General features: G+C 41.7%; 2 protein-coding genes across 2 annotated transcripts in view; both read left to right on the top strand.

Moving 5' to 3' along the window:
* Nucleotides 1–18,238, top strand: part of TXNDC12 (thioredoxin domain containing 12) — a 36,552-nt gene extending 18,314 nt beyond the window's left edge. Inside the window, exons 3-7 of the mRNA XM_055404155.2 lie at nt 9,755–9,807; nt 10,594–10,667; nt 12,745–12,814; nt 13,575–13,658; nt 15,566–18,238. Of these exons, the coding sequence (XP_055260130.1) occupies nt 9,755–9,807; nt 10,594–10,667; nt 12,745–12,814; nt 13,575–13,658; nt 15,566–15,645 (361 nt within the window). The 3' untranslated portion in view covers nt 15,646–18,238. The remainder of the gene's footprint in view (nt 1–9,754; nt 9,808–10,593; nt 10,668–12,744; nt 12,815–13,574; nt 13,659–15,565) is intronic.
* KTI12 (KTI12 chromatin associated homolog) lies at nt 29–12,758 on the top strand. Its single transcript, XM_055404154.2, has 4 exons — nt 29–6,355; nt 9,755–9,807; nt 10,594–10,667; nt 12,745–12,758. The coding sequence occupies exon 1, from the start codon at nt 5,195–5,197 to the stop codon at nt 6,344–6,346; it is 1,152 nt and encodes a 383-aa protein (XP_055260129.2). The 5' UTR covers nt 29–5,194; the 3' UTR covers nt 6,347–6,355; nt 9,755–9,807; nt 10,594–10,667; nt 12,745–12,758.
* Nucleotides 18,239–18,549: the final 311 nt, after the last annotated feature.

Genomic DNA, 18,549 nt, shown 5'->3' with positions numbered 1-18,549 from the left:
GCTTATCTGGAGCACTTTCCAGCCATCAACTTAGCATTAATTTCAGGTGAAGGGTTATGCCAAGGCAGAGCAGTGGAGTAGTTGCATAACAACAACAAAAGTAATAATACTGGCTAACATTTTTAAGTGCATTACTATGCACCAGACATTTATTATGTGAATTAACTCATTTAATTCTAACAACAACTCTTCTGAGGTTGGTACTGTTATTATCTTCATTTTATAGATGAGAAAACCAAGGCACAGAGCAGTTAAATAATCATATAGCTAGTTAAGTGGTAGAGCCAAGATCTGTACCCAGACACTTCAAATCCTACACTCAGCCAGTAAAACATACCGCCTAATAGTCTCAACCTAGATAGTATATTAAAAAGCAGAGACATTACTTTGCCAACAAAGATCCATCTAGTCAAGGCTATGGTTTTTCCAGTGGTCATGTATGGATGTGAGAGTTGTACTGTGAAGAAAGCTGAGCACTGAAGAATTGATGCTTTTGAACTATGGTGCTGGAGAAGACTCTTGAGAGTCCCTTGGACTGCAAGGAGATCCAACCAGTCCATCCTAAAGGAGATCAGTCCTGGGTGTTCGTTCACTGGAAGGACTGATGTTGAAGCATCAAACTCCAAGCTCCAATACTTTGGCCACCTGATGCAAAGAGCTGACTCATTGGAAAAGACCCGGATGCTGGGAAAGATTGAAGGCAGGAGGAGAAGGGGACAATAGAGGATGAGATGGTTGGATGGCATCACCAAGTCAATGGACATGGGTTTGGGTAGACTCTGGGCGTTGGTGATGGACAGGAAGGCCTGGCGAGCTGCAGTTCATGGGGTTGCAGACTCGGACACGACTGAGCGACTGAACTGAACTGAACTGAATAGTCTCAAGTTGAATAGTCTTAAGTTCCAAGTATGTGTAGTCTATGCACAGGAAACGTACAAAAGGAGAAGGAAATGCACATTCTCTGCTATACTGTACTGGAGAGATACAAAAATCCAGTATGTTTGCACTTACTTTATACACACACATCCTTGCATAGAAACACTCATACTTCTGCACCTACCAAATGATAATGCTTGCTTTTGCTAGAACAGATCCTATAGCTTCATGGCTCTGAGACTTATATCTTTTGCAGGAGTGGGGTTGCCAAATTTAGCAAATACAAATGGAGGATAACTATAATCTTATGACACCAACGGACAAGGAGGGGTAGTGGGATCAATTGGGAGATTGAGATTGACATAAATACACTATTGATACTACTTATAAAATAGATAACTAACGAGAACCGACTGTCTAATTTAGGAGACCCTACTCAGTGCTCTGTGGTGACCTAAATGGGAAGGAAATCCAAAAATGAGGGGGTGTATGTATATATACAGGTGATTCACTTTGCTGTACAGTAGAAACTAACACATTGTAAAGTAACTGTACTTCAACTAAAAAAATTTTTTAAAGGATGCCCAGTTAAATTTGAATTTCAGAAAAAAAGTAATTTTATTCATTTATTTTAAAATTTATTTTTAATTGAGGGATAATTGCTTTATAATGTTGGTTTGATTTCTGCCATACATCAACATGAATTCGCTATAGATGTACATATGTCCTCTCCCTCTTGACCTTCCTCCCACCTCCCACTCTTTTCCACTCCTCTAGGCTGTTACAGAGCTCCAGGTTGAGTTACCTAAGTCATAACAGCAAATTTCCAACAATAAGTAATTTTAAATATGCTCCAAGTAATATTTGAGACATACTTATTTTAAAAACAATATGTATTAATTATCTGAAATTCAAATTTAATTAGGCATCCTCTGTGTGTGTATATATATATTATATATTTGTGTGTGTATATATATATGTATATACATGCAATATACGTGTGTATATATATATGCCACATCTTGCACCCTGACCAGGATCAAACCCGTGCCCTCTGCAGTGGAAGTTCGAAGTCAAACTCCTGGACTGCCAAAGAAGCCATTAGTTCAGTTCAGTTCAGTTGCTCAGTCGTGTCTGACTCTTTGCGACCCCATGAATCACAGCATGCCAGGCCTCCCTGTCCATTACCAACTCCCGGAGTTCACTCAAACTCATGTCCATCAAGTCGGTGATGCCATCCAGCCATCTCATTCTCTATTGTCCCCTTCTCCTCCTGCCCCCAATCCCTCCCAGCATCAGAGTCTTTTCCAGTGAGTCAACTCGTCGCATGAGGTGGCCAAAGTACTGCAGTTTCAGCTTTAGCATCAGTCCTTCCAATGAACACCCAGGATTGATCTCCTTTAGAATGGACTGGTTGGATCTCCTTGCAGTCCAAAGGACTCTCAAGAGTCTTCTCCAACGCCACAGTTCAAAAGCATCAATTCTTCCAGTGCTCAGCTTTCTTCACAGACCAACTCTCACATCCATGCATAACCACTGGAAAAACCATAGCCTTGACTAGACAGACCTTGGTTGGCAAAGTAATGTCTCTGCTTTTTAATAGGCTATCTTGGTTGGTCATAACTTTCCTTCCAAGGAGTAAGCGTCTTTTAATTTCATGGCTACAGTCAGCATCCGCAATGATTTTGGAGCCCAGAAAAATAAAGTCTGACACTGTTTCCACTGTTCCCCCATCTATTTCCCATGAAGTGATGGGACCAGATGCCATGATCTTTGTTTTCTGAATGTTGAGCTTCAAGCCAAACTTTTCACTCTTCCTCTTTCACTTTCATCAAGAGGCTTTGTAGTTCCTCTTCACTTTCTGCCATAAGGGTGGTGTCATCTGCATTTCTGAGGTTATTGATATTTCTCCCGGCAATCTTGATTCCAGCTTGTGCTTCTTCCAGCCCAGCATTCATCCTATATTTTATCTGACATCCTTACCTAGAAGAAAAATTCCTATTCGTTTTTCAAGTTCAAAATCAAATGACTACTTCTAAAAGTCTTTGGCAATTTTTGTGGGCAGTATGTTTTTTTCTTCTGTACTTTTACAACCCAGCCTACCTCTATCCATTAGAGTGTATATTATTCAGCTTGTAGGTGCCTAACTTTTCCCATTCAGATCCTTGATCTCCTGTGGGGAAACTGTTTTATGTTCATCTCTGTATTCCCAGTCGTGAAGATACTGATTGAAATTGTTATTGAATAAGCAGTTACTGAATGTCACTGGCCATAAAGAATGAAGGGGAACTAGTATTTGTGAATTGTCTTCTGTATGCAAAATATAATGTTGATTGTTTTGCAGTCAGTTCAGTTCAGTTGCTCAGTTGTGTCCAACTCTTTGTGACCCCATGGACTGTAGCACACCAGGCTTCTCTGTCCGTCACGAACTCCTGGAGCCTATTCAAACTCATGTCCGTCCCGTCAGTGATGCCATCCAACCATCTCATCTTCTGTCATCCCCTTCTCTTCCCACCTTCACTCTTTCCCAGCATCAGGGTCTTTTCCAATGAATTGGTTCTTCACATTAAGAGGCCAAAGTACTGGAGTTTCAGCTTCAGCAACAGTCCTGCCAATGATTATTCAGGACTGATTTCCTTTAACATTGATGGGTTGGATCTCCATGCAGTCTAACGGACTCTCAAGAGTCTTCTACAACACGCAGTCCAAAAGCATCAATTCTTCTGTGCTCAGCTTTCTTTATGGTCCAACTCTTACAGCTGTACATGACTACTCGAAAAACCATAGCTTTGACTAGACGCAACTTTGTTGGCAAAATAATGTCTCTGCTTTTTAATATGCTGTCTAGTTTGGTCATAGCTTTTCTTCCAAGGAGCAAGCGTCTTTTAATTTCATGGCTGCAGTCACCATCTGCAGTGATTTTGGAGCCCAAAAAAATAACGTCTGTCACTGTTTCCATTATTTCCCCATCTATTTGCCATGAAGTGATGGGACCAGATGCCATGATCTTTGTTTTCTGAACATTGAGTTCTAAGCCAACTTTTTCACTCTCCTCTTTCACTTTCATCAAGAGGCTCTTAAGTTCTTTGCTTTCTACCATAAGTGTGGTGTCATGTGCATATCTGAGGTTATTGATATTTCTCCCAGCAATCTTGATTCCAGCTTGTGCTTCCTCCAGCCCAGCATTCCACATGATGTACTCTGCATATAAGTTAATAAGCAGGGTGACAATATACAGCCTTAACATACTCTGGTTTCCAGATTTGAAACCAGTCTGTTGTTCCATGTCCAGTTCTAACTTGCTTCTTGACCTGCATAAAGATTTCTCAGGAGACAGGTAAGGTGGTCTGGTATTCCCATCTCTTTCAGAATTTTCCACAGTTTGTTGTGATCCACACAGTCAAAGGCTTTGGCATAGTCAATAAAGCAAAAGTAGATGTTTTTCTGGAACTCGCTTGCTTTTTCAATGATCCAGCAGATGTTGGCAATTTTCTCTCTGGTTCCTCTGCCTTTTCTAAATCCAGCTTGAACATCTGGAACCTCACGGTTCATGTACTGTTAAAGCCTGGCTTGGAGAATTTTGAGCATTACTTTGCTAGCATGTGAGATTAGTGCGATTGTGTGGTAGTTTGCATTTTTTTTGGTATTGTCTTTCTTTGGGATTGGAATGAAAACTCACCTTTTCCAGTCTTGTGACCACTGCTGCATTTTCCAGATTTGCTGGCATATTGAGTGCATCACTTTCGCAGCATCATCTTTTAGGATTTGAAATAGCTCAACTGGAATTCCATCACCTCCACTAGCTTTGTACTGATGCTTCCTAAGGTTCACTTGACTTAACGTTCCAGAATGTCTGGCTGTAGGTTAGTGATCACACCATCGTGGTTATCTGGGTCTTGAAGATCTTTTTTGTATAGTTCTGTGTATTGTTGCCACCTCTTAATATCTTCTGCTTCTTTAGGTCCATACCATATCTGTCCTTTATTGTGCTCATCTTTGCATGAAATGTTCCCATGGTATCTCTAATTTTCTTGAAGAGATCTCTAGTCTTTCCCATTCTATTGTTTTCCTCTATTTCTTTGCATTGATAGCTGAGCAATATTCAGTTCTATTTTAAGGCCCCCACTGTAAATTGATGGACACAGTCATTGGCCATCAGGAGATCACGTTCTCCGGGACCTAAAACATTTGACATAGATAACCGATGCCATTTTAAGCTCCAGCTCCTTTTTCAGAGAGCAGTACCTGGTTCTAGATGGCCTAGAGCTCCTGTTTCCATAGCAACAAGAAGTCCTGTAAGAGTTAAGAGATACAGGAAATGCGGCTTTCATTTCCGGCTTGCGTCAGAACCGCCGGCAACCCGGAAGTGACGCGGCGCGTTTGCACATGGCCGCGTCCTGGGAGAATGCCGCTCGTGGTGTTTTGTGGGCTGCCGTACAGTGGCAAGAGCCGGCGCGTGGAGGAACTCCGCGCGGCCCTAGCAGCTGAGGGCCGCGCGGTGCAGGTGGTGGACGATGCGGCGGTGCTGGGCGCGGAGGACGCAACAGTGTATGGCGATTCAGCCCGTGAGAAGGCCTTGCGTGGGGCCCTGCGAGCGGCTGTGGAGCGGCGCCTGAGTCGCCAGGACGTGGTCATCCTCGACTCGCTGAACTACATCAAGGGCTTCCGTTACGAACTGTACTGCTTGGCGCGGGCGGCGCGCACTCCGCTCTGCCTCGTCTACTGCGTGCGACCAGGTAGTCTGAGCGGGGGACTGCGGGTGGCAGGCGCCGTGGATAATCCGAACCGGAATGTCGGTGTGAGTTGGAGACCGCGAGCTGAGGAGGGAGGGAGACCTCTGGCGGTGGGCACCGATGTCCTCAGGGAACCGCAGGCAGTAGCCTCTGTAGTAAATAGGCGAGCTCAGGCAGAAGTATCTACGGAATCTGAGCCAGAGGAAACCAGGGCGGCAGATTTTCCAACTCTCATGGCTTCGGAATCCGAGAAATCTGCAGAGCATGCGTCCGGTGCTTTTTACCCTCCCGAACTTTTGGAGGCCCTAGCGCAGCGCTTCGAAGCTCCTGACTCTCGGAACCGCTGGGACCGACCCCTGTTCACCTTGGTGGGCTTAGAGGAACCGTTGCCCCTGGCAGAGATCAGAGCTGCCCTGTTTGAGAACCGGCCTCCTCCACCCCATCAGTCTACACAGTCCCAGCCACTTGCCTCCGGCAGCTTTCTGCACCAGTTGGACCAGGTCACCAGCCAGGTGCTGGCAGGACTGATGGAAGCGCAGAAGAGTGCAGTCCCCGGAGACTTGCTTAAGCTTCCTGGCACCACAGAGCACCTGCGGTTTACCAGGCCTTTGACCATGGCAGAACTGAGTCGCCTCCGTCGTCAGTTTATTTCTTACACCAAAATGCATCCCAATAATGAGAACCTGCCTCAACTGGCCAACATGTTTCTGCAGTATCTGAGCCAGAGCCTGCACTAACCGGAGCAAGTGAGTGGGAAAACCATGGTTTCTTGTCTAACCACTACACCATTTCTCTAGGAAGAATAAAGTTCTGAAGAATATACTGATGTGTGGTACTAAAGCTGTTGTGACTGATTCACTCATACCCTCCTGATTCCCTCTGTGCCAGGCCTTGAATTTACAGCAAACTTGATACTAGAGAATGGAGAACTGTCTGTGGATGTAGGCAAATTTCTCTAGAGAACAGAGCTTAAGTGGACAGAGCTTGCATAGATTGAGTTCTATTTGGGCTGTCACACACCATTGATTTCTCGCATCTGAAGTGTGGGAGAGCAGACGGGATGGATAAATTGCTTTATAATAATTGTGAACAGAACTGAACATAACACAGTTCTGCATCTGTGCTGGCCCTTTCTTCATACCACAGTTTTTTAAGTATTGTGCCTACGTTTGGCTAGCCTCTGACCTGGGGCCTGGGGTCACAGATAGATCCACTGGTTTCTATCCTTGGGAAGCTTTGGTTCTAGTGGAATTGAAATATAAAACCACTAGATTATTTCATTTAATAAAATATTTTATAAAAAGACAGTGTGCTGGCATCTCTTTCTCTTAATGTAGCTTTATATTCATATAATTTACTTAATGTAACATTTTAGATAGAGATGTATCCCTGTTATGCCTTCTGTCAAAAGTACTTTTCTAGTGCTCAGTGAGTCTCGATGTCTTGGTCTTAACATGGAGTCACTATCATGACAACTTCCCTAACTGGGTGCTTCATTCTGTTCTTCAAGGCAAAAGCCCTTTAAGCTTGTCTTTCATATATCTCAGTAAACAAATAATAGATAAGTGCTTATATTTTTGAAAGATGGTTTAGATAGTCTTTGGCCTTGAGAAATTAGTAGTAAATAGATGATTCGTTCAGTTGCTCAGTCCTGTCTGACTCTTTGCAGCCCCATGGACTGCAGCACGCCAGTCTTTCCTGTCCATCACCAACTCTTAAGAGCTTGCTCAAACTCATGTCCATCGAGTCGGTGATGCCATCCAACCATCTCATCCTCTGTCATCCCCTCCTCTTCCTGCCTTCATTCTTGCCCAGCATCAGGGTTTTTTTCCAGTGAGTCAGTTCTTTGCATCAGGTGGCCAAAGTATTGGAGTTTCAGGTTCAGCATCAGTCCTTCGAATGAATATTCAGGACCGATTCCTTTAGAATTGATTGGTTAGATCTCCTTGCAGTCCAAGGGACTCTCAAGAGTCTTCTCCAACACCACAGTTCAAAAGCACCAATTCTTTGGCACTCAGCTTTTTATAGTCCAATTCTCACATCCATATATGACTACTAGAAAAACCATAGCTTTGACTAGATGGACTTTTGTCGGCAAAGTAATGTCTGCTTTTTAATATGCTGTCTAGTTTGGTCATAGCTTTCCTTCTAAGGAGCAAGCGTCTTTTAATTTCATGGCTGCAGTCACCATCTGCAGTGATTTTGAAGCCCCCCAAAATAAAGTCATTCACTGTTTCCATTGTTTCCCTATCTGTTTGCCATGACGTGATGGGACCAGATGCCATGATCTTTGTTTTTTGAATGTTGAGTTTTAAGCCAACTTTTTCATTCTCCTCTTTCACTTCCATCAAGAGGCTCTTTAGTTCTAATTCACTTTCTGCCATAAGGGTGGTGTCATGTGCATATCTGAGGTTATTGATATTTCTCCCGGCAATCTTGATTCCAGCTTGTGCTTCATCCTGCCCAGCATTCTGCATGATGTACTCTGCATATAAGTTAAATAAGCAGGGTGACAATATACAGCCTTGATGTACTCCTTTCACAATTTGGAACCAGTCTGCTGTAGAGTAGTGCCTGGTACATAGTAAATACTGTATACGTTTTGGCTACCAATAATACTGTACTAGTTGTAGAATACATAGAGACAGCTAAGAGGCCCTTCCTTAGGAAGCTCTAAGGCCAGTGAGGGGAGATGAGTAAATAATAGATACAGTTCAGTGTGCCAAATGCTCTGATAGTAGTATATGCCTGTGATGATGTGGTGACATGGATGTGGATTATGGAGAAAGCCAGTGGCTGCTTACAGAGGACCCTTCTACAAGTTGGCATTTGAGCCTTGAGAGTATTGGAGCTTCAGCTGGCCAAGACTGACTCAGGTAGAATATGGTGCTTATTATTTTAGAGCTTTTTCCTCCCTGATGATAAAAAAATTATACTTAATTGGGAATTCTTGGCAGTCCAGTGGTTAGGACTTGATACCTTCACTGTTGGGGCCGAGGTTCAGTCCCTGGTCAGGGAACTAAGATCCCACAGGTCTGCCCCCTCCAAAAAACAAATTACACTTAATTGTAGAAAAATTGAAAAATACAGAAAAAAGTGTAGTAAAATCCACAATCCCATTATCTAGAGATAACTTCTATTATGTTTTGAAACATTTCCTTTTAGACTATTTTTTACATGTTTGTATAATTGAATATAGGTAATAATTTTGGGGGGCTCCACAAACACTGTAAACAGTGACTGCAGCAATGAAATTAAAAGACGCTTGCTCCTTGGAAGGAAAGCTGTGATAAACCTAAACAGCTTATTAAAAAGCAGAGACATCACTTTGCTGACAAAGGTCCACAGTCAGAGCTATAGTTTTTCCCATAGTCATTTATGGATGTGAGAGTTGGACCGTAAAGAAGGCTGATGCTTTCCAATCGTGGTGTTGGAGAAGACTCTTGAAAGTCCCTTGGACAGCAAGATCGTCAAACCAGTAAATCCTAAAGGAAATCAGTCCTGAATACTCGTTGTTATGATTGATGCTGGAGCCCCAATATTTTGGCCACCTGATGCAAAGAGTCAGCTCATTGGAAAAGGCCCTGATGCTGGGAAAGATTGAGGGCAGGAGGAGAAGGGGGCAACAGGATGAGGTGGTTGGATGGCATCACCGACTCAATGAACATGAGTTTGAGCAAACTCCAGGAGATAGTGAAGGACAGGGAAGCCTGGTGTGCTGTAGTCCATGGTGTTGCAAAGATTTGGACATGACTTAGCGACCGAACAACAACAACACAGATGATAATTTTGTGTTCTAGTTTTTATTTTAACAGTGTCCCAATGAAAAGTTTTGTTACCATTTCAGTGGTTATATAACCATAATATTTGAAAATGTTGTAATTTGTTGTTGTTGTTTTAAATCTCTTCTCCGTAGCTTTAAAGCCCAAATTTGCACAATTTACTGGAACATCAGAACTTAGCAATAATTTTGTTATAATAGTCCACTATTATTGAATAGATTGTCTTAAATTTCTTTTTTTTGAAATTATGTTACATGAACATCCTTGTACGTTAATCTTTGTCTTCACTGGTTGATCATTTTATTAGAGTGCATTTCAAAAAGTGGAATTACTAGATTATAATTTGTCTCTTTTGTTTTTAAGTGGATTGCCTCTGATGGTGATTATCCATAAGTCCTGGTGTGGAGCTTGCAAAGGTAGGTGGAAATTATCAGACCTCAGATGTGTTCTCAAATGTTAACATTTTAAAAATACTAGCACTGACTTTGGCTCAGCACTGTTTATTGCTTGTAGGAGTACCAAAGAAATACATGGAACAGGTTCCCAGCCCTCAAGAAATTTACAGTAGTATTTGCAAGGGATTGAAGGATGTGGCAATTAAGATATGGTTATATAGAGTATGGGATTAAGTGCTACAGTAGTCGTATGAACAGTTGTATATACAAAAAGAGATATAAGGAATGGTTAGTAAAGTCTTCCCGGAGGAGGTGGGAACTGAATTAGTAAGGTTTTCTTACTATGCAGCATGTATTCTCTCTGTTAAACCACCCTGCAACTTCCCAGGTGGATTTCTTCTGTTTGGTATGCTACACTTAATAAAATCTTGTTGGAAAAAGTATAAATTTAGTGTAAATCATTAGTTTAGTAATACATGTACTTTAATGGTATTGTTTCTCTATTGTCTTTATTACATCTGTTCTTAAGTAGATGTTATTGAAATATGTAAAAAAGCAAATAGTGGTAATTTTTTCATCAGTGTTCATTATCTATATTTTATAAATGAGATGAAAGTTTCAGAGAAATGAAGTCAATCACTTAAGGATACACAGCTATTCTAATCAATGGCAGAAGCAGGACCAGAATTCAGGTGTCCTGATTTCTGGGTCTTAAGATTAGAAAAACTGTCAGTTACATGAATCATCTCAGCAAATTAATGTTTGGATATGACAATGATGTTTTCTTCTGTTCCTCCCCACCCCCAGCTTTAAAGCCCAAATTTGCAGAATCTACAGAAATTTCAGAACTTTCCCATAATTTTGTTATGGTAAATCTTGAGGTAAGAATTCTAGAGTTTCTCCTTTCTGCTGTGATTTTAAGTCTTCACTGTTATAGAATTAATATCATTGATGGTATAAAATCTTACTCAGCAGAGTTGTCTACTTGTATGTATGTGTTTTTCTTCTGAACCCTAATACTAAGGCTTGTATCAGATGTGGTAGAACCATCTAGCCCCCATTTGCGGAAGTAGAAGAAAGATTGGTTAAAATGACTAACTTTTAAGATTCTTTCATTTTTAGTTTGTGATTATGTCATGGTTTTACATCTTTGTATAACTAAAGATGTAGTCATACATGCAGGCCACAATTCCCTGAAAAATAGGATTCAGTTGAAATCCTACTCTGTGCTGGGCTTATATGTACAGAATCCTTTTTCTTGGTTAGACATCTTTTATGTACTTCACATTGGCCAGAGGTCTTAGAATCCCAAGTCAGAATATCAGACCTTGGAGTTAAGGGATTTTTAGGCCATTGATACCATTCCCATTTTACACATTGAGCATCTTAGACCTGAAGGAGTTAGGTGATTTAGTCAAGATCGTAGAGCAGTGATAAGAACAGGTACTGTGATCTACTTGTACTGCCTCTTAGGCTGTACTCTTCAAATGTGGGATTCTTGGATGCCCTGTGATGATCCTCCTAGCCCTATGTTTCTGTTAAATGATATTTATTTGAACATAGGACTGGAAATCTGAACACATTAACAGTTAATGTTGAGGTAGCTAAGGGATTGCTTATAAAGCTGGTGGATAAGGGCTTACCTAGTGGCTAAGTGGTAAAGGATCCACCTGCCAATGCAGGAGACACAGGTTGATCCCTGATCCAGGAAGATCCTGCATGCTGCAGAGCAACTAAGCCCATGTACCACATCTACTGAGCCTGTACTCTAGAGCCCAGGAATCAAAACTACTGAGCCCATGTGCCACAACTACTGAAACCCAGACGCTCTAGAGTCTGTGCTGTGCAACAAGAGAAGCCACCACAATGAGAAGCCTGCGCACCGCAGCTCGAGAATAGCTCCTGCTCACCACAATTACAGAAAAAGCCACGCAGCAATGAAGATCCAGCACAGCCGAAAATAAATAATTAAAAAAAAATAAAGTTAGTAGATAGCCTGAATGCTAACACACCTCACTGAAGGCAAAGTTATATTCTTTGGTATAACTTCTGAAACGGGAATCATACCATAAATGACAAAGTTACTATTGATTCCTATCTATCTGAACTCCTCACCGTTTTCTATGGTAACTTAGAATCACCACTCAAAGAAAACACAAGTGTGTTCAATGGGCATGCCCCAACTTGAGAGAGTTCTTGAAAGTTAGCTGTGTGGTCATGTCTCCTGGGAGGACTATAACTTCACAATTGTACTAAAATGTCAATCTTATCCATTCATTCAAGAAAAACTGTGCAAGTCAGTAATGTAGGTATTGGGAATAAGCAATGAACAAAACAGACAAATTTCCTTGCTGGCATTAAATTACATATGAGGACTTGAATATGGGGAGGCAGACAGATAAATAAAATATGTCAGATGGTGGTAAATGCTGTGGCTAAAAATGAAGACTGGAGGGGACAGTTTGCAGTTTTAATTAGGTGGTTAGTAAAGAAGGTGGCAGAAGGAAATGGCAACCCACTCCAGTGTTCTTGCCTGGAGAATCCCAGGGACGGCGGAGCCTGGTGGGCTGCCGTCTATGGGGTCGCACAGAGTCGGACACGACTGAAGCAACTTAGCTTAGCAAAGAAGGTGGCATTTGAGCAAAGATTTGAATCAGAAAAGGGAGTGAGCCACCTGGATGAAAGGGGATGTATGTCCAGGCAGAGGGTAAGAACAAGTCCAAAAGCCTGAGTGGGGAGCATGCCTGGCTTGTTTAATGATAGCAACAGCAGGCAACTTAGTGTGGTTGGGAAAAACTAAACAAGTGGTGGGATGTGATGTTAAGAGAAGTGCCTAGGTAGGAGATCATGTAGGGCCTCTCAGCCACTTCAAGGACTTAACCTGAGTGGGAGGGGAAGACACTGAAAGGTTTTGAGGAGAGAAGGAACATGATCTGACTTGAGGTTTACACTTAATAGGATGAAGAGGAGCCCAAAGATGAAGATTTCAGCCCCGATGGGGGTTATATTCCACGAATCCTGTTCCTGGGTAAGGTGAAAGGTCTTAATCTGGGGATCCATGGTACAGAAGGAAAGAGAAGTGCATCAAGGCACTGACTCCACTTAGTGAAATTGTTATGGCTAAAAACAAAAGCCATTTTCAAAAGAGAGTGATGGATTCTAAATGCCAGAGCCTCAGGTCTGAAGGAAAACTTTTCCCATTAACTAGCTGCTTTTGTAGTAAACGATACAACAACCCCCCCGCCGGCCCCTCCGCCCAAACTAACTGCTTTTGTGAGCAGTGGGAGAGACTGATCATTTATTTATTCGTTTAGCAATCATCTGTGCCTCAGCCACAAGTTAGGCAGGAACCGAGAGAAGCCGTGGTTCCCTCCCTTGCCCTATAGCAGAGCTGAGGCAATGGGATACTGTAACCAGACAAATATCTTTTCAGAAACAATTTCCTGGGAGATATTTAATGACCACCTTGTCTTTGATCAACTTTCTGCTAGATTCTATGGGGAATACAAATAAAAATATAGGATCCCACTATCATCAAGCAGAAAAGGAACATGCCAGAAAGATGGAACAGCATATTGGCATGGTTGAGGGTGGGGGTGGGATGTGTTCAGGGAATTCCAAGGGATTCATTTTGATTGCAATGTAAAACACAGGGGGTAGGGTGGTGAGATAATGGGCTGCAAAGATGGGCAGGTCTCATTTTCCAGAAGCCCTAGTATATCATATAATGCTTGAAGTACTTGTCTCTTGTAGTTATTGCAACCCCTGTGCCATTTTGTCTACAATAGATCCCAGCGGCAAAGTGCGTCCTGAAATAATCAATGAGAATGGAAACCCCAGCTACAAGTATTTCTACATCAGTGCTGAGCAAGGTATGGTTATGTTGACAGAGAAGAGGGAGGGTTGCTACTAGGTTTAACTAGAATGAACCACATGCACGGTTTGATGGGAAACTAATTCAGCGTGTTAGCTAAGCATCTTGTGCATGTAGCTTTTGGCTCGATGCTATGTAGGATATAGAAGAAAGAGAAGAGCAAGCCCCTCCTCTAGCTTCTTAAAATCCAGTAGGAAGCTAACTGACCCATAGGAAACTGGAGAACTGAGGCTTGCAGATACAGTCGCTTGCCCTTGGACTCACAGTTTTAATAAGTCACAGAGCCAGGATTTCAGTCTAAAACTTAGTTTTTTTCCACTGCACTAACACTATTCTTGTAAGAATTCAAAGGTAGGGGAATGCTGTTAGATGATCAATTCTGAAAGGTTTCATAGATAGTAAACTAACTTGATCTAGACAGATAAGAATTTGTCTCTTTGGTCAGATATGAAGAGGACATTTCAAGCTAAGGAAGCAAGGGAAAAGTGTGTGAGTATGTGTGTGTGTGTGTGTGCCCATCAGGTGTAGCCCAACATGGAGAGTGCATGAGTCATGCTACAGGGGATGATAACTGGATTGAGTCTTGAAGAATGAGACCTAACCAGCAGAGGGATGTGCAAAGCATTATTTAAGGCAGAGGGAACAGCATCAGCACAAACATGTGAGGGGAGATTGAAATCATAAGTCAGTCATGCTTTTTTGTTCTCTGATCCTGAGTGCAGCCATCCTAGAGGCAGAAGTTGGAATTCATGCCACATCGTGTCACTGTTTTCCTTCTGAATTCTCCCTGCCATCTGTAAAAGAGGGTTATTTCTAAGTTGCCATGTGTCTTCCTTTGCCATGCTGCCAGTTTGTTGATCATTTTATGTTTTGAGTCCTCAGTCCCCATGGGTAAGGAGAATGCTATCTTCCCTACCCAAAAGCACATCCTGGGAGGCTGGTTTTAGAGGGAAGTTTTCCACATGGAGAAGGGCAACTGAACTTTAGATCCCCAACTCTTGACCCTTGAAATTCACCTTCCTTTTAGAATTTCATGCAGTTACCCCTGCCATCTTGACATGGGCATCATCCTTTAATATATTAGTCCAGATATGGATATGGAACCCTTACCTGAATTCCCCATGGCTCAGCTGACATGAAGCTGAAATATTCAAACCTGGCTTTACTAAATGCTTGGGCAAAACTAAAGGGGTGTAACAAACTTTACTACCTGGTATGCTTTCTGAGATCCACAGATTGTGGCTCAACCCTAACACCTGGCCTGCCATTGTACAGGGATCCTGTACCCAGCTTCCCTCTTTGATTCCTGAGATAGACAAGAAGACTCATCTCCTGTCTACCCAGGGCCTGCCTTCCAGGTTTCTCTTTTGCCTGAGAACTTGACTTCTCCCATACATAATTGGTACTGGACATGACCACCTCTTTCCGTGAAGACCATCCTCCCTCTAAGCACACATACTTGCTCACATATCAGTGTAACCTCCACAGAAAATGAAATAAATGCAGCATTCATCCCGAACAGGTGATGGAGATGACAGGAAGATGCTTTCTATTCCCTTAGTGTCGTGTATATTTCCAGCGTATGATAGGGGTTCAACTCTAATCCTGGAGGGTAAGCCAAAGTAACTGCTAAATAACATTTTTATAGGACCTCATAGTTTACAAAGGACATTTATTATTCATTCTCTCGTTTAATTTTTATAATTTGTTTGAAGTTAGTAGCATCACCTTATTTATAGATGAGAAAACAAATTCAAGAGACTTTCCTGGGCTAAAATCAAGAATTAGATCTTAAATCCAGATCCTGTGCTCCTCATACATTTCTCCTAAAACATAAAATTATGTATTGGTTGTCAAATATGAAAGACCTGCTTCATACTTTCCCTCTCAATGTTTATTTCACAGTTGTTCAGGGGATGAAGGAAGCTCAGGAAAGGCTGACGGGTGATGCCTTCAGAGAGAAACATCTGGAAGATGAGTTGTAAGATGAATGCATCCCTTCTTTCCTCAAAATTATTGTTCTGGAAGAAAGCAGCAGGGAAGGGAATACTGAGGACTCAGAACAATTGAATGGGTCGGGAAACCTTGCTCCTTCCCACTTGGGAAGGGGCCCTCTCACTGTTGGAAGAGTTCTGCTGCCAGAAACTGGTCTCCATGTTTGTGATCCCGCAGAGTGTGGCAGACTTCCTTGTCCTGTCCCCTCTCACCTGAATATCTCTTTGTCATTGAAGGTAAAGAATGACACCTTTTGACATAAAACTTGAGCCATTTTGAGATTTACTCCTCACACTGCAGTATTTGAATCCATTTCCTCCTGCTTAACTCACCTTGGTGGTGAAAAGAGACCAGAAGCATCTTCTCTATAATGTTAAAAATTGTGGAAAGAGCTCATCATTTAAGACAACAAATTCTAAATGTAAAGCCGTAATTCTGCCCCACCAAGGAGCTCAGCCTGTCTCTTGTTTTTCTCCTGGGATAATCTTGGGCTTCTTCCTGAATGCCTGCAACTTCCTCTTCTCTCTGGCTTGGCGTCCCTGTCTGCGCGCATGCGTGTGCAGGAATGGCTGTGTGCTCTGGACTGGCCCCATCTGGAAGCATGCTTTCTTTCCCCCATTAACTGTTGAAGAAACCTTCTAGCCCTAGATGGAGCCATTTTTGTCAAGTTATCAACTGTATTTTTGTACTGGGATTAACAACAACAGAAAATATTAATTGTTCCGTTAAACTTTAATAAAACTTTAAAAGGAAATGTGTTGTGATGGCCTTTTTCTTATTGGGGAATGGAGGGAGAGCACTTCAGGAAGAAAACTAACCATGAGGGCCTAATCTAAGAGCTCTATCTAGGGCTGTTCCCACACCTGCATCTTGCACATTCTAATGGACATCAGAGCTTGTCTCTTCTACTTTTCAAATACCCAAACTCCCTCCATCCCACTGTCACTGGTTTGTACAGGACAGGCCTTTTCTATTTCCTATTTACCGTTACAGCCTGTGACTTGACTGCTTGTCTCCGATATTCTCTCCTGTCATCCATCTTCCTTAACTTCCCCCAGGGTAATCTTTCTAAACACAGATGTGACCATGTCACTCCCCTGCTTAAAGCCTTTCCTGCCTCCTTCAAGAAAATAATATTAACATTAGAAAATATTGGGGCCTTCCTGCATCAGAGTCTGCCTTTGCTGTTGCATTTGCCTGGGCCACTCTTCCCTGTGCTATCTACAGGCTTTGCTCCATCATTTCTCATTAAAGCTTCACTGACTTTTAATTATTAATAGTAACAGCCTACCCTCCCCCATACTCTCTTTTTCTTTACCCTGTATATTATTTCAACAGTATAAAGAGAGGGATCTTATGAGGTATCACCTCCGCTGGAACACTGAGAGTGACAGGCACTTCATAACTATGCTGAAGTTACAAGTTCATTCTCTACCTCTTTGAGAATGTAAGCTGCAGGAGAGCAAGTACTTCATCAGTATTATTCGGAGTATATGACAAGGTTCTTGAAATGTCTGACACAAAGGAAATATTTAGTAAATAAATATTTATTAAATGAACAAATCAGAGAATTTAAAAAAATGGCAACCCACTCCAGTATTCTTGCCTGGAAAATTGCACAGACAGAGGAGCCTGGCGGGCTACATGGGTCACAAAAGAGACATGACTTAGTGACAGCAGGCAAGCACACAGCATTATAGTAACAAGCCTGCCTAAAAGGTTAACTGACTTTCTGAGAGAATATAGCTTAGTTTGATTTACTGTTTTTTAAAATATTTATTTACTTGGCTGTATCAGGTCTTAGCTGTGGGACAAGGGATCCTCATTGCATCATGTTGGATCTTTCCTTGCGGCGTCCGGGCTTAGTTGCTCTATAGCATGTGAGCTGTTAGTTTGCCGACCAGGGATCAAACCCTTAACCCTTCACTGCAAGGCAGATTCTTAACCACTGGACGACTAGGGAAGTCCTTGATTTACTATGAATTAGGGTACAGAAATTTTACCACTTTATAGAGTTATATGTTAACTTACAGGAAACTAATAAGCAAATGATTTCTTTCCCAGGGAGAAGATAGGTCCATTAACCAGTTTTATATCTGATTTAATAATTTTATTTCAACTTTGAATTGGTTTTGTCATCTTTCTGGTCCTTATTAATAAGCTAAAACTTTTGTGTGTGCTTAGAGTCTGTTTGAAAAATTTTTTTAACATTTTGTAAATACTTGATATAAAAAATAGGTTAATGCTGAATCCTGTCTCATTATAGCTGTAATGTTCTTCCCACAGATATATGACGACATTTTTAAAAAGTCATGTCACTGAGATTTAGTGTTATTAAAGTTTTAATAAAACTTTGGTGATAATTATTATAACTTGTAATGTGTGTTGTTTTGATTGACATACTAATAATAATTATTGTAACAATAGCTGAATCTGGAAGAGAAATTTTAACTCTGGGATTTTAGCTTCAGTTCCCCTAAAAGCAGGGCCTGAGATAAGGCCTATACAGGTAATATATTTTAGGAAGAGATTCTAAGGAACAGGAATGAGGGACTGGTGAAAGTGAAGCACAGGAGGGAGAACCAGAGTATATTATTGAGCCGGTTACCTCACTGGTCCAGAGTTGCACCAAGGAGCTAATTTCCTGGAAGAACAGACACAGAGGCGACAAAGAGCCATGGAAGCATAAAACAAGAGATAAGGGAATGCAGCTTTATGGTGGTGTCCTCAACCTCCAAATGTAGCTGGTTACCACAGTGACTGCCAAAGCAGGAAAAAGACCAAGAGGTTGTAAAGTAGGGTACAAAAATTGTCTAACATAGCTTAGATTTTTATAGCCAAGGAAAATTTTAGCATTTTGATTCCAATTAAATATATATATTTACTAATGAGAG

The sequence above is a fragment of the Moschus berezovskii genome, chromosome 4 (assembly GCF_049115385.1).
Source record: "Moschus berezovskii isolate FMDL1 chromosome 4, NW_MosBer_1.0, whole genome shotgun sequence".
In the NCBI taxonomy this organism is placed as follows: Eukaryota; Metazoa; Chordata; class Mammalia; order Artiodactyla; family Moschidae; genus Moschus; species Moschus berezovskii.
Note: the sequence above shows the minus strand (reverse complement) of the source record. Positions and strands in the feature narration are given on the sequence as shown.